At 38.6% G+C, this 13,911-nt stretch overlaps 1 protein-coding gene across 17 annotated transcripts in view; it reads left to right on the forward strand.

Moving 5' to 3' along the window:
• Positions 1-13,911, forward strand: part of ZNF644 (zinc finger protein 644) — a 76,111-nt gene that overhangs the window by 18,596 nt on the left and 43,604 nt on the right. For 5 of the 17 annotated variants that reach the window (XM_043552573.1, XM_043552569.1, XM_037907593.2 and 2 more), the window contains exon 2: positions 11,154-11,203. In XM_043552573.1, coding sequence (XP_043408508.1) covers positions 11,154-11,203 — 50 coding nt within the window. Of the gene's footprint in view, positions 1-11,153; positions 11,204-11,736; positions 11,833-12,145; positions 12,283-12,366; positions 12,487-13,911 lie in introns of those variants that run through there. The other 12 variants (XM_037907580.2, XM_043552570.1, XM_043552571.1 and 9 more) reach the window with 7 other exon arrangements.

Here is a 13,911-nt window from a genome sequence, read left to right on the forward strand (position 1 = left end):
AATAATTTTTACATGTGAAATACAGATATGCAATATGTGATTAGGAAATACTATTAAGAATGTACATTAGGTTTAAGAAGGTAATGCAGAAGAAGGAATCTGAGTATACATAGCTGAAGAGATCATGCATTAAAGCAATTGCCACCTTTGGGTTTAAACAGAGATTGCAGCAAGAAGTGTTGGAATTGGCACATATTAGAACTGAAAAGAAAATGGCCACTAGAAATCGTTGCTGCTACAGCAACAACATGACTTAACTCCTAATGTACTGTTTTCATATATCATTTGAAATGTTTTGTAAGGCCTGCCTTTCAGGAAATTAGATGCTTAATGGGAATGTATGTTCCCATATAGTTATTTATAAACTTTGATCTTTGTTAGTAGAATTTTATTTTATAATCACATTTCTGTAAGTGGATTGCTCTTTCAGAGTTTGAATTTTTAGAATCTTTTGATAATATATGACTGTTCTAAATATAATTTTAGTAAATCAGTCATTCATTCTTTGTAGAAAAGCAGTTATTTCTAGTTCCACATTGTAAAATGACAAATGAAAACAACATCCCAAAAGAAAAGTCTTCTCTCTCCAGTAATAATGAAAAAAATTCAGTATCCTTCCAGAATGTATTTGGTATCTAGAATATAATTTTACTTTTCAAAGAATGAGCCTTCAGCGGGTTTTAGTCCGACAAAGCCTTCATTGTTGATATTAAAATAATCTAAAATGTCTAGTGGATTTTTTTTTAAGCCAGATCCTGCAACTGAAACATGAGGGGTTCTACCTGAATGTATCTTATTGCATAGTTGGGACAGAATGGATTGAAATGTATAGGGTAAGCACCTGGTGAAAGTGTAGTTGCTGATGAAGAAATAACTGTTTTAAGATCTCAAACTATTATAAGTAAAATGCGTTTTCCCTTTTGGGGTTGGGGGAGGAGTTTATATTTTTAAAGTTGAACTGTGAAGCCTGCAAGTCAGGAAATGGAAAAGTTAAGCTTGAATATATAAGCTTGACTTATGCACTTTTGTTTTTAAAAAACAAAGCATGAAGTCCAGTTTTTCAAATAAAAACTTTTTCACTGGAACACTGGGAAAGAGTGCATGAGAAAAGGCTAATATCCCGTTAAGTGACTGTCTGTAGCCTGTCACCTGCAGCCTGGGGATAATCAACAAGACTCTGCCTGGCCCTAGCAGCTCAGTTATATAAACCAGAGCAGGAAGTGAGGGGAGTGGAAGCTAGGTGGGCAGCAGTTTGTCGGTACCAGCCTGTCCCTTGGATAGTACTCTTTTCTCATGCACTGTTTCACAAACATTCAAGCACTTCTTAATTAAGAAGGTTTTGTTTTCAGATTTTAAATATCTAAGAGAAGTGCTTGCAATGTTATTTTTTTGTAATGGGGAAAATGTCTGTTCCTCAAAAATGGCTGAACTGTTCTTGCTAAAAGCTTCAGAAATATTCACCTTGGGGCAGAGGTCAAATCTAAAACTTCTCAGCCTATAAGCAGCTGAAAATGGGGGTTTGGAATGGAAACACGGTACCCTAATAATAGCTGTTGCTATGGAATGAAGTCCATGAAATAAAATAGGATCTCTATAGCCCAAGTCTTTCTCTGTGTTGAGTTTGTATGTTCATGCAGCTTTGTAAATGTGAGATGATGGACAGCTGTAGTTTGTGCATACTGGAGATTACAGAGCTTTGACTTGGTGATACTATAGAAAAAGGAATTTTCTATAATTCAAACAGGAGAGAAGATTTCAGCAGGTGACATGTCATGCCACTATCACGTACTGCTAATGTGTTGGAGAAATTTTGCTGACATATAGACCTAAAAGAAGGTTAGGGCAAAAAGGATGTTGCCAAGCTTATATATAGTGGAAGCAACTTGTGGATTGGAGTGAAATGGAGAGAGAGACTTGCATTATGTTTGAGTTAGCTTTCCTTGTTCAAGAGAAGCTGTTAGTTTTGAGATATATAAATGAAGGAAATTGAGACAGCTAGTTTACTTGGTCAAGATAACTAAGGTAGAAGGTGGTGCTGAAAGACATACAACCGAGTATCAGTGTGATATCTCTAATTTGTAACTTAAGATGGCAGGGGTGAAGGTGAAGGTAAAGGTAAAGAATTGAATTGCATTGCTTCTTGTATCTTTGATGTAATCCTACTACATGGCAGTTCTTATTGTAAGAGACCCCAGACGCTGACATAGCAAGAGGTGGCAAACACATTTTTGTTTAATAAATACTGTGTTAACTCTGTGGAGTATTACCACTAATCATTTCAGTTTTTCTTTTGCAGAGTAAGTAAACTTTCAAGTAATAAATACACATATGTAATCTGTTAAGGGTTTGAGGCAATAAAATGTTTTTAAAACTTTGCCATTTTCATTTGTACACTTACAGTTCAGTCATTTACTTGTTCATTGCTTTGACTGTATACTGCCCAAACAGTTTTTTAAAAAATAGTATTTGAATTCTGTTCTCTTTCCTCCCCGACCCTCTCTAACAGAAACTTCTTAAAATTGAATATTTTTGTTTGTTTAGGAATGCGGAGGGAAGAAAATAACCATTTCTGTTTTTAATAGTAAATTCTGTTTGTCCATCTAAGAGTCTACAGTCTACTAGGGATTTCTTTCTTTCTGACATGAGGGAGGGCTCTTTTAGTCATTTTACTAGCATTGTATAAGTTTGGAATAAATATCCATATCTGTAAGTATCTTAATTGATGAAGTGCATGTCCTTGTTCCGTATCTTTTCATTCATTCCTCATTCCTCATAGCTTCTTTAATTACTTTTTTCCCTCTCACTGAGAGACACAATTCTTCACTGCTTTGTTTTTCTTTTTTGGCATGTGGGGACTTGTAATCTATTTGTCTGGACTGTATAGGCTGTGAAGTTGGGTGGTGGTATGTTTTGTTTTATTTCATTTTTTGTTACCATCAGTTCTATTTGTTTCTTGTGCTCATGAGGCATCTCTTTGAACTGTTTCACCATCTGTGATTAGGACTGTCAGCAAATAAAAACTTTCTCTAAGACCAGAAAATTGAGAGATTGCAGAGCTCCCCAAAACCGTGGTGAGGCTTGCATGTGTATTATCGGTTCTTCAATTAGGGTGATTGGACAAAGGAATAAATGCAACTTCTCTGAGCAGCCAATGAAGTGAGCTGTAGCTCACGAAAGCTTATGCTCAAATAAATTTGTTAGTCTCTAAGGTGCCACAAGTACTTCTTTTCTTTTTGCGGATACAGACTAACACAGCTGCTACTCTGAAACTTCTCTGAGATTAGTTTTCTTCTAGACTCAAAAGCTCATTTGACTGGCCAAATCTAGCAGCAGATTCAGGAAGCTAAGGGCAGATGTACACCTATCTGACAGGAGGGCTTCTCCCATTGACATAGCTGCCATTGTGCTCTCTACAAAGGGGAATAGGTCTGGATAACTATGTTGCTCAGGGGTGTGAATTTTTCACATTCTGACTGACATTGTTATACCGGTGTAAGATTATAGTGTAGACCTGGTCTAAGTCTGGTTTTCTTCTCCTTAGTATAAGGGAAGGTTTCTTGAGCAAATGTAGAGGCCTTTGGCCTCTAGGAGAAATGTTAAATAAAAATACAGTTTTAGCTTCTGATACTGCAAACACTTTTGTGCACATGCTTAACTTTAAGCTCAAGTAGTCCAATTGAAGTCAATGGGTTAATTCATAAAGTTACTTATCCCTTTTAGTGCTTGCAGGATCAGTGTTTCAATTTTCAATATTTTGTTTTGCCTCTAGCAGTTTTGTAAAATTTAAATAAGATAGCCTACTCCTGGCATTTAAATAAAAAAGCTAGGGCTGTCAGTTAATTGCAGTTAACTCACGTGATTAACTCAAAACAATTAAACACGATTTAAAAAATTTATTGTGATTAATCGCAGTTTTAATCGCACTGTTAAAACAATAGAATACCAATTGAAATTTATTACATATTTTGGATGTTTTCTACATTTTCATATATATTGTATTCTGTGTTGTAATTGAAATCACGCCCCTGATCAATATATTCTTTTATTACAAATATTTGCACTGTAAAAATGATAAACAAAAGAAATAGTATTTGTCAATTCGCCTCATACAAGTACGGTAGTGCAATCTCTTTGTCGGGAAAGTGCAACTTACAAATGTAGATTTATTTTTTTTGTTATATAACTACACTCAAAAACAAACCAGTGGAAAACTTTAGAGCCTATTCTGTGTTGTAATTGAAATCATTATATTTGAAAATGTAGAAAACATCCAAAAATGTTTAAATAAATGGTATTCTGTTATTGTTTAACAATGTGATTAAATTTTTTAATCGCTTGACAGCCCTAAAAAAAGCATTTATAATTTAGCTCTTTATAACTTTTGCATTTCAGTAGCACAGGTTATCACATTAGTTTTACAAAGCCATAACCTGATTTAAATCAATTTTTAAAAAATCATGTGTTCAGATCATGATGTAAACCAATGATCTAAATTGCTCCACCCTGGGTGCTAGTTTTAGTCTTAGGAATCGGATGTGGATAAAGTAATTTCAGACTCCTGAATGGAACCATAAAGATCATCCAGGGTTCCTCACTATGTAAGCATTTAAAAGGAACAGGAAGCTGTGTACCTCATACAGAGCTAGTTAGCCTTGCCGATTGCCTATGTGAGTGATTGCAATCTGATGAGTACACATACTCAGTCCAACTGCTGAGTCAGTTATAGTAACTGACTCAGAAATGACTGGCCTCAGATAAGTGCTACTTTTTTCAATCCATTTCAGAGGCAGTTACATAAGTGGGAAGAGGAGTACCTCATGAGGTGGTTATATACTTCATACTTCCCTAGGTGGGGAAGCTGGGATTTAGCTAGTACTCTCCTAGTGTGTATACACTCTGTTCTTTCTCCCAATCCTTCTCACCTTAGTTCTTAAGGTCTTCAGATCTCTTTAAGATGATGGTAAGACTCTAATACTTCAGGCCTGCAACAAGTGAAAGCCAGAAAGTGAACATGGTGAAATCTTTTCCTTCTGATAAGTAAGTTTTTTTAACTTGCATTTCTCCGATTATAATTTTGGAGTGGGAAAATCCTACTGAGTGTAAATTTCATACCTAACAGATAATGAAGTCTTGTAAACTCCAGAAAGTGTCTGAGATCAGGACTACACTTGGAAGGCTTTGCTGGTATAGCAACACTGGTATGCTATGCTGGCAGAGCTCTCCTAGCGTGGATGTAGTTTATACTGATAAAACTGTGCTTTTCCTATTATTGCTTATTCTGGGCCACCCCTCCTTCCAAGTGAAATAAGTTATACTGGCAAAAGTGCAGTTTTGCTGGGATAGCTGTGTCTATGGTCAGGGTTTTTGCCAGGTCAGCTGTCAGTCAAAATCACACCTCATCACACCCCTGATCAATATAATTCAGAAAAAGTTTGTAGTGTATGCCTAGGATCAGCAGTTGCAAATATCAAAGGTGGATGCAGCAGTAGATTCCTTAGCAAATGACAAGAATTCATTTGGGAAAGGGCTCCTTCCTGGTGGAATAAACAGATATGAAGATAGATGATTCCCTCAGAAAAAATATAAAGTGTTGACAGGAGCACTGCAGGCTTCTGTTTAATCAATGTAGATTCATCATAGCCTTTACACAGGCCACAATAGCATAGTCCAGTGCTTCTCAAAAATTCATAGCATGAAACAGATTTTATTAGAGAGATTTGTGAATTACCATCCCTCCCATTCATGGTTGCAGGGATGACTTCTCTTTCCACTCACAACTGCCAGCTTTTCAAAGAGAAGGTTAAGAGGTGACTTGATCACAGCCTGTAAGTAAGTAGACAGGGAGATATCTGATAATAGCAGACAAAGGCATAATAAGAGTCAGTGACTGGAAACTGAAAGAAGATAAATTCAGATTAGAAACAAAATGCAGATTTTTTTTAAGTTAGGGAAATTAGCTTTTGGAACAATTTACCAAGATCTGTGGTGAATTCTCCATCATTTGAAATCTTTACATCAGGATTAGATATCTTTCTATAAAATATACTGAAGCTGAACCATAGGATGTGAGCTTGATCCAGGAATTACTGGATAAAATTCTTTGACCTTTCTATATAGCAGGTCTGGCTAGAAGATGATTGCAATGGCCTTAAATCTCTGAACATCCCTGTGAGAATCCCAGCAATTCCTCATTTGGGAACATTATATTGGGAAAGGGTTTTTTGGTAACTGCTGTGTGACCAGTCACTACTTTGTGGACTGCAGTTTGTGAACAAATAGCATAATGAATCTTTTAGCTTTTCTGGTGATCTACTGATCCTATTTTTGTCTTAAAACATTTGTCTTTGTTGGGAATCCTGCGGTTTTTTGTTTTCTCTAGCTTGTAGGTGTGTGTTTGCTGTTTTTATTACCATTATTTCTCTGCAGACCCCTTGTTTCCTGGTTGAATATTCCTACTGTAGTAGTATACCAATACATTACAGATTATAGTACTTCAATTTTGTTCCTGAAAGACTTCTAATGTGCTTTTGATTTGGGGACTGCAAAAGATCTTCTATCTTTTAAGGAAAATCAAAATCCTCAAGAGAAATGTATACATTTTAATTTTACATACCTTTTTTGCTATTTTATACAGGCTAATTTGAGAACTAAACTATATTGTCTTTCTTCAGAGGACTATGTTCTGTTCACATTTAGATCAGAAACCTGCTACTTACAGACACATTTTAAGTACAGTTATTGCTAATGTTTCCCTAAGTAGTGTGGTCAAAAGATTTGAAGATTCTATTGTATGGTTCTTAGCAATAAAAATTCCTGTTTGTACTGGTCAGAGAAACATGGTTGGAGCTACTGTGGCTCTTTGAGGACATGGCCAAAGTGCAAAGTTTTACTTTAGTGTCTACTTATTTTGATGCCAGCTGTTGGGCTTCTGAATGTGTAAGACACATTCACGTTATGAAAGCAAGAGACTTGGACTAAAGCATTTTAAAAATCTGATTATAACCTAGTTGCACTGTCTACACAAGTGGATCATACTTGCTAATAACATGTTTGGGCCACAGTTGAGCATAAGAGTTATTATAAATAACCTGCAAGGCTGGTGCCCTTTCTTGCTGCTTTATGATGGATAATCAAGGCCTGAAAAGTTTTTAATTTAATAACAACAACAAAAACACCTCCCCCACTCCTCTCCTTTTTTATCATTAGGAATTAAATTCTGTCCAGCCTTGAGGGAAGTATGATGGGGAAAGGGACTTTTAGTTAAGTTGTCTAAGAGTATGTCTACACTGCAAAGAGCCAACTCAGGCTTGCAGGGCTTGGGTAGTGGGGCTGCTTCATTGTTGTGTAGACATACGAGTTTGGTCTGGAGCCCGGGCTCTAAAACCCTGAGAGGTAAGAAGGGTGTTGGAGTACAGGAGCCTACACAGCAATGAAACAATCCTGCAGCCCAAGCCCCGTGATCCCAAGTCAGTAGGCACAGGCCAGCCGTGGGTGTCTAGTTGCTGTGTAGACATATCCTAGAGGGATTTCTTCACTGCAGAGATAGCTGAAGTGATCAGCACCTGTGTATGAGGACCCAGGTAAGCATAGCCTGGTGTGAGGAGCCACACTGCAAAGCCATACCCAAATTAACGTGTCCTCAATGGTGTGTGTTGCTAGGACTTCTGGGGGCACATGCCATTTTTTTTGTGGTACAGTAAATTGAATCAGTCTTTTTGATTCTTTTCCCAGTGAATTGTGGGAGAACTTTTCTGTCCTTCTGGGCATACAAGGGGAACTGGGGGAAGACATTAGATGACTCTCAGCAATTGAGTGATTTAGCCTGTGTTCTCGCTGCAAAGTGACTGGGTTACCAGCCTGAGTGAAAGCAGCACCTGAGCTGTAGCTTATATCCTCACCAGTCAGGCCAGCTAGCCTGGGTTTAAAGCATCACTAAACTCAGGTGAGAGGGTTGTGTGGCTGGGAGGGAGGTTAGGGGCAACACCCAAGTAAGAGCCAAAGTTAACTGTGCAGTAAAGATATATCCTTAAAACTCTGGTTTTGTGTTTTTATTTAATTTCAGTGACTTGCTTTATAATTTTGGGTAAGTCTTTGCTAAATATTCCACACCTTTGCTCTCCAGTCACGATGTGAGAGTTCACACATATGTCCTTGAGTCTTCTGAAAGGCCCACTAGCGAAACCAGAGTATATTATCTGACAAGACATCAGCATTTCAAACAATATAAAGCAGGAAAAAAGGGAGAGAACAGCCTTCTGGACTTTCTCCATATAGCATAAAAGAAGAAAAAGTTATAAGCTCAATTTTTAAAAATATTGTTCGTCACCTTTAAACTCTGTTGTCTTCATAGTGAAGACAGGCTGTAACAGTGTCAAGCCATAGGATTTGAATGGAGGGAATGTTTTGTATTCATTACTGTCTTGATTTACTCTACGTCTAGGGTTACCATCTTTCAGGTTCCCAAAAAGAGGACACTGTCGGGGGGTGGGGGAGTGGGAAGGGGGAGCTGGAGGAGAAGGTACAGTTGGAGGGGTGTCTACTGGGAGTGGGTATTTGGGCGGTATGGGAAGGGTGTGTGTCCTGGGAGGGGCATTTGGGGGGTGCTGGAGGGGTGTGTGTACGGGAGGGGGTATTTGGAGGTGCAGGGGGTATTTGGGGGGTGCTGGAGGGGTCAGTGTATTGGAAGGGGGTTTGGAGGGTACAGGAGGGGGTATTTGGGGTGTGGGTACTGGGAGGGAGTGTTGGGGGTGCAGGAGGGGTTGTGTACTGGGAGGGGTACCTGGGGGTGTTGGAGCGGGTACTTGCAGCCTCAGTCTCGAGTTGGGGGGCAGTGGCATTTCCTGTCACACACAGGCAGGGCGACTGGTGCAGGCCTGGGAAACAGCTCCAGTTGTCCATCAGTGCCTCTTTGCCTCTTCCCCTTTCCAGGGCTGGGAGCCAGGGCTTGAGTGGGTGGGAGCGGGTGGCTGCAGTGCAGGGATTAATCCAGATCTGGAGCCAGCTCTTTCTGAGCTGCAGTGTCTGCTTCGCAAAAATCGTGGACATTTCCTCTTATTCGAAAAATCTGCCCAGACAGAAGGCGGAGGATCAAAAAAGAGGAAATGTTCAGGAAAACCCGGATGTATGGTAACCCTATCTAGAGCTCTTTTGGTAGAATTGTTTAATCTGTGCAGTCCAAAATGGGATTAAAGGGGATATGACCCAGTTTCAAATCACAGGGGTTCATAAAATTATATTTGGGTAGTTCGGGGCTGGAGTCTGGTTGGAGGGGATGAGCAGGGAAGAGAAGTGACTTATCTGAATCACTTTAACTAAATCAGCCAAGCCAAAGCCCTTTGAAGCCACATCTACACTGAGGGGAAGGTGTATTTTTAATGTGTTAGGTAAAACATGTTAACCAACACGTGTTAAGACTACAATTTGCCTGGTCTATACTAGGATTTTAACAGGTTAGCTGGTCAAGAATAAAACTCTAAGGGGTGTTAGCCAACACCTTAAAAACACAATTTTCCTAGTGAAGACAAGGCCTTAGTGTGGCCCAGCTCTGATGTCCTTCAGCACTTGGTCTCAAAAAGGTTAGTGATTCTTCTAAATGGTTTAGAAAAATTGTTCTCACTTTCCCCACTTGCTTCCTTGTCTTCTTTAATAGAGTCAGATTCATAGAGTCCCAGAAGGGACCACCAGATAGATCATCTAGTCTGACCTCCTGTATATTACTAAACCCCACCTGGTTATGCCTATATTGAGCACAATAACCTGGATTAGAATAAAATATTGTGTGCCACAGGCAGAGAACAGGAGGGACTGAGGTGCACTAAAGCCCCTGCAATGACAGGGAGTTGATTTGTTGAGATATGCCGAGGAGATCCTAGCAAGTACCCAGCTCACCATGTTGCAGAGGAAAGTGAAAAATCCTCCAAGATCCCTGCCAATATGACCTTATGAAAAATTTCTTTCTGATCCGGAATATAGCAATCAGTTTGACTGAGCATCTGAAAGAGAATTCTCTTTTCTGTCTAAGAGCAGAGGCTCATCCTGTCTGGTGTCCCATCTCCAGATGTGACCATCTCTGATGTTTTACAGTAAGGGGGGGGGGGGGAACAGCCCCCCTAAATGCATTTGCGTGGGGGGGGCAGATTCTTTCCTGACCCTTGCAAGTAACTGGCTAAAGCTCTAAACATGACGTTTAGGAATATAAGACCCAGGACTAAAACTCTCTTGACCACTGAGTCCGGTCCCCCACCAGCACAGGCAACTCAGTTATACAATCGCACTGATACTCTAGGCCATCCAAATTCTTCTTGTACAATATTGTGATCCTCCTGTATTGACAGTGCCTTCCAACTTTGTGTCATCAGCAAGTTTCATTAACAGGCTCCCACTTTTTGTAATAACCTCATTAATAAAACTGTTAAATAAGATCAGTCCCAAAACTGGACCTTGAGGAACTCCACTAGTAACCACCCTCCAGCCCAATAGTTCTCCTTTAGGCACAACTTGTCTTTTACAATTCTTGTACTAATTCTCATCTGCTCCAGTTTAACTAATTATATCCCGTGTCCCATGTGGGACTGTATCAAAAGCTTTAATGAAGTCCAAATAGATTAGATCTACTGCATTTCTGTCTAAAAAAATCAGGTCTTTTCAAAGAAAGATATCAAGTTAGTTTGGCATGATCTACCTTTGGTAAACCCATGTTGCATTTCATCCCATTTTCCATTTACATCCAGGTATTGAATTTATTCTTTCAGTTAGTTGCTTGCTGCAGTCAAGGGAAATAGCTTAGCAGACGTTGAAGATGTTGGCAAGGGGTTTTCCCTGACTTTTTTATATGATTTTCCTGCTCTGCTCACACAGTTTATCCAAGAAATATCTTGTGTACATTTTTGTTACTGTGTCAAGTGTGTCAGGTCTGTAGATACTCAGGGTCTCTCCCCACCTTTTTAATTATAATAACAGTTATCCAGTCATCTTGATATCTGTGTGTGTGAGAGGGAAAGTGACTTTGGATTTTGATCCTTACAACTTGGGGCAAGATAAAATACTTCCATGTGTATAAACGCCTCACTTGGTGCTTTGCTGATATGTCATCAAATAGTTACTGGGTCCTAAGCAGGATGATGGCTCTAAGATTCTTATTTGTTATTTTGCAGGTTTGTTTTAAATCAGACCTCGCAGCTTGATACAAATAAAACAGACAAAGGTAAGTAGAAAACCAGCTTATAAAAATGGTATGTAGCAAATCTTTTATCTGTTAACACCTATTTTTAAATAACCAGAAACACTGGTTTACAGAAATTGGAATAAATTAATCAGTTAATGTTTACTTGTTTATAATAGCTTATTTTTCCTCTTCTGAGATCTAAAAAAATGAAATTCTTGTGCTGTTTTGTGTTGTCTGTGTATTTAACATTATTATGACAAATCTGTCAAATGATCCTTAGCCGAGAAAGTAACCTGCACTTGTGCTAGCTGTGGAGAACCAAAAACAGTGAAGACTTCATTCATGTGAATTTCTATCCACAAATTGTCCACATGATTATTAAAGGCTGACAGTGTAGTTTGCTGTGCTGCAGAAGTATTGTTTAGATTTATATTTCAGATTTAATTCAGTTCATAGCTTGCTTAACTGGTACATAGAAAATTTGAGTGGCCCCCAGAACATTTAACGTTTTACAAAATGAAATACCAGAGGACATCAGGTTTACTTATATTCTTTGGTTTTCCTGTCCTCAGGAACTGTATCAGATGGCATGAGACTGACTGACAAGCTAGTAAAGACATTAGTATAAAGCATTGATATTCTTCAGAGTATTACATGGGCATTCTCAGGTAACTGCAAAATATATGTTCTCGAGGAGAATTTTTTTTTTCACTGCAGCATTGCCAAAAAGGAACAATTCACAATAAATATTTTCAGATCAAGGAAATTCTAACTAAAGCTGGATTCTAGGCCTCTCTTTATTGCTTGATATTCTGTTTCTGGAGGATTTCAGACTATTTCTGTAGTCAGAAAACCTCTCCTTCTCTTCTATTTCCCATTAAAGTTTGTTAAGCAAATCTAACTTCGAAGAACAAATAATTCACATAGATCTTTTTAAAACCGCTTTTGATTATCAGTGGGCATTCATTTATACATTTTTAGGTGTGTAGGAGTTTGCAATCGAAGGTGTCCTCACCAGTATTAAGTTCTTGCTAGGGTGTTGCCCTGGCTTCTGAAACTGACCGATGGCCTCATATGAAATCTTGCAGGGTGCAGGAGGGAATTAAGGGACCAAACAGGTGAGTCTCTGAGGCAGCGGGGTTGAGTACTAGGAGTTTGGCCAAGACTCATGTAAGAGAAGCTTTTTTTTTTTTTTTTCCTAGGGCATGACCAGGGCCATTTGTATTCTGAAACGTGCTGGAATGAAATGCTGCTTCAAAGTGAACCCTTTCTGACTGTGCAGCAAGTGGGAAATCCCATGGTAAAATAAAGCATGCAAACAGGTTGATTTTTTTTTTTTTTAACTAAAGATAACTCCTGGGCCAAACGAGTCAAGTGTGCTGCATGATTTTGAACAAATTGACATGGCTTGGGAGGAATTGGGGAGACAGGTGGAGATAACACTGCAGAAGACAGAGTACAAAAAGGTTTGGGGGGTCTGTCAAGAATAATGTTTGTAGATATCTATGCTGTTCAAAAGATATCTGCATATATTGGTGTCTTAAGAAACATGGGTCACTGGTCAATAATAGCTAGGTTCCATTACCAAAAATTAGCCATGCATTCAACTGTCCCACATTATTAGGGACATCACTCCATTTTAGACCTAAATATACCTACAGTCTATAGAGATCCATTTGTTATAAACACAGATTTATAAAGTCAAGATTATAGAAAATGTTCTCTGTGGTAATGAAATTAAATTTGAGCCTCTATAATTTTAAGCTCTCTGTATTGCTACTTGGCCTACTAAAGCATGGCAGCTTTAGTTAAGGACCCCTTTCTCAAGGAACTTTCTGTGCTTGAAACCTGGTCATGATGGCATTGTATGTACAGAAACTTCCTCACTTATCTCATTATTTAGGCTCTACATCCCATTTTCTGCTTGCTGTTCAACTAACATGTAATCTTTGAACCAAATAATGGGTAGCTTGCTATTTTGGATGGGATTGGTTTACACGTATTGAACTTGCTTTGTTTCTCTGATCTGTGATTAATATGTAGACCTAAAATGAGTTAAAATTGCTTTAAAAATAAATTGAAATGTACATTTTAAAATAGGCTTGAGCTGCTTTGTCTCTTCACCTCTTTTGTCCTAATATTCTGAAAGAGCCACAGGTATGGACCTAACAGCACTGATTGTAGGAGACGCTTCCTGGGAATTTGAAATGTCAATTTGTCTACTGGGTTAGGTTTATGTACTGGAGTAGGTAACTCTGGGCTGAATAGTGTGATCTTCTGTTGTTTGGAGGAAACAGTATAAACAGATGGGTTATTGTATCATGTTGATATTTAGCTAGAGAAGAATGTTTCCAATATCTTAGTGGCATGTATATGTTTAACACTGAAACTGATGACAGTTTCAAGCTGGACTTTGAAAAGTAGAGCAGTCGGAATTCTGCAAAACTATACCCACAAAGTTTTTCATCTTTACCCCCCAGATTGAGTTTATAATAGAAGAACCATGGATGGGGAGACGATTTTTGTTGGGCCATGGATAGTGTCTATTTAAGTCTTTTGGGCCCCTTGTTACCTGTAATATTCGTGCCTGATAATGATTATCTTAACTGCTTTTTTCCTGATTTACAGGGTAGATACAGTGTATTAATAGCTTAAATGTGGGGGGAGATTTTTCTTTTCTTTTTGGATAGACTGGTGCAGCGATATTTTCAGTACAAAGAGCACAATTAATCAAAGCATTCAGAGTC

Source organism: Chelonia mydas, chromosome 8, assembly GCF_015237465.2.
Source record: "Chelonia mydas isolate rCheMyd1 chromosome 8, rCheMyd1.pri.v2, whole genome shotgun sequence".
Taxonomy (NCBI): Eukaryota; Metazoa; Chordata; order Testudines; family Cheloniidae; genus Chelonia; species Chelonia mydas.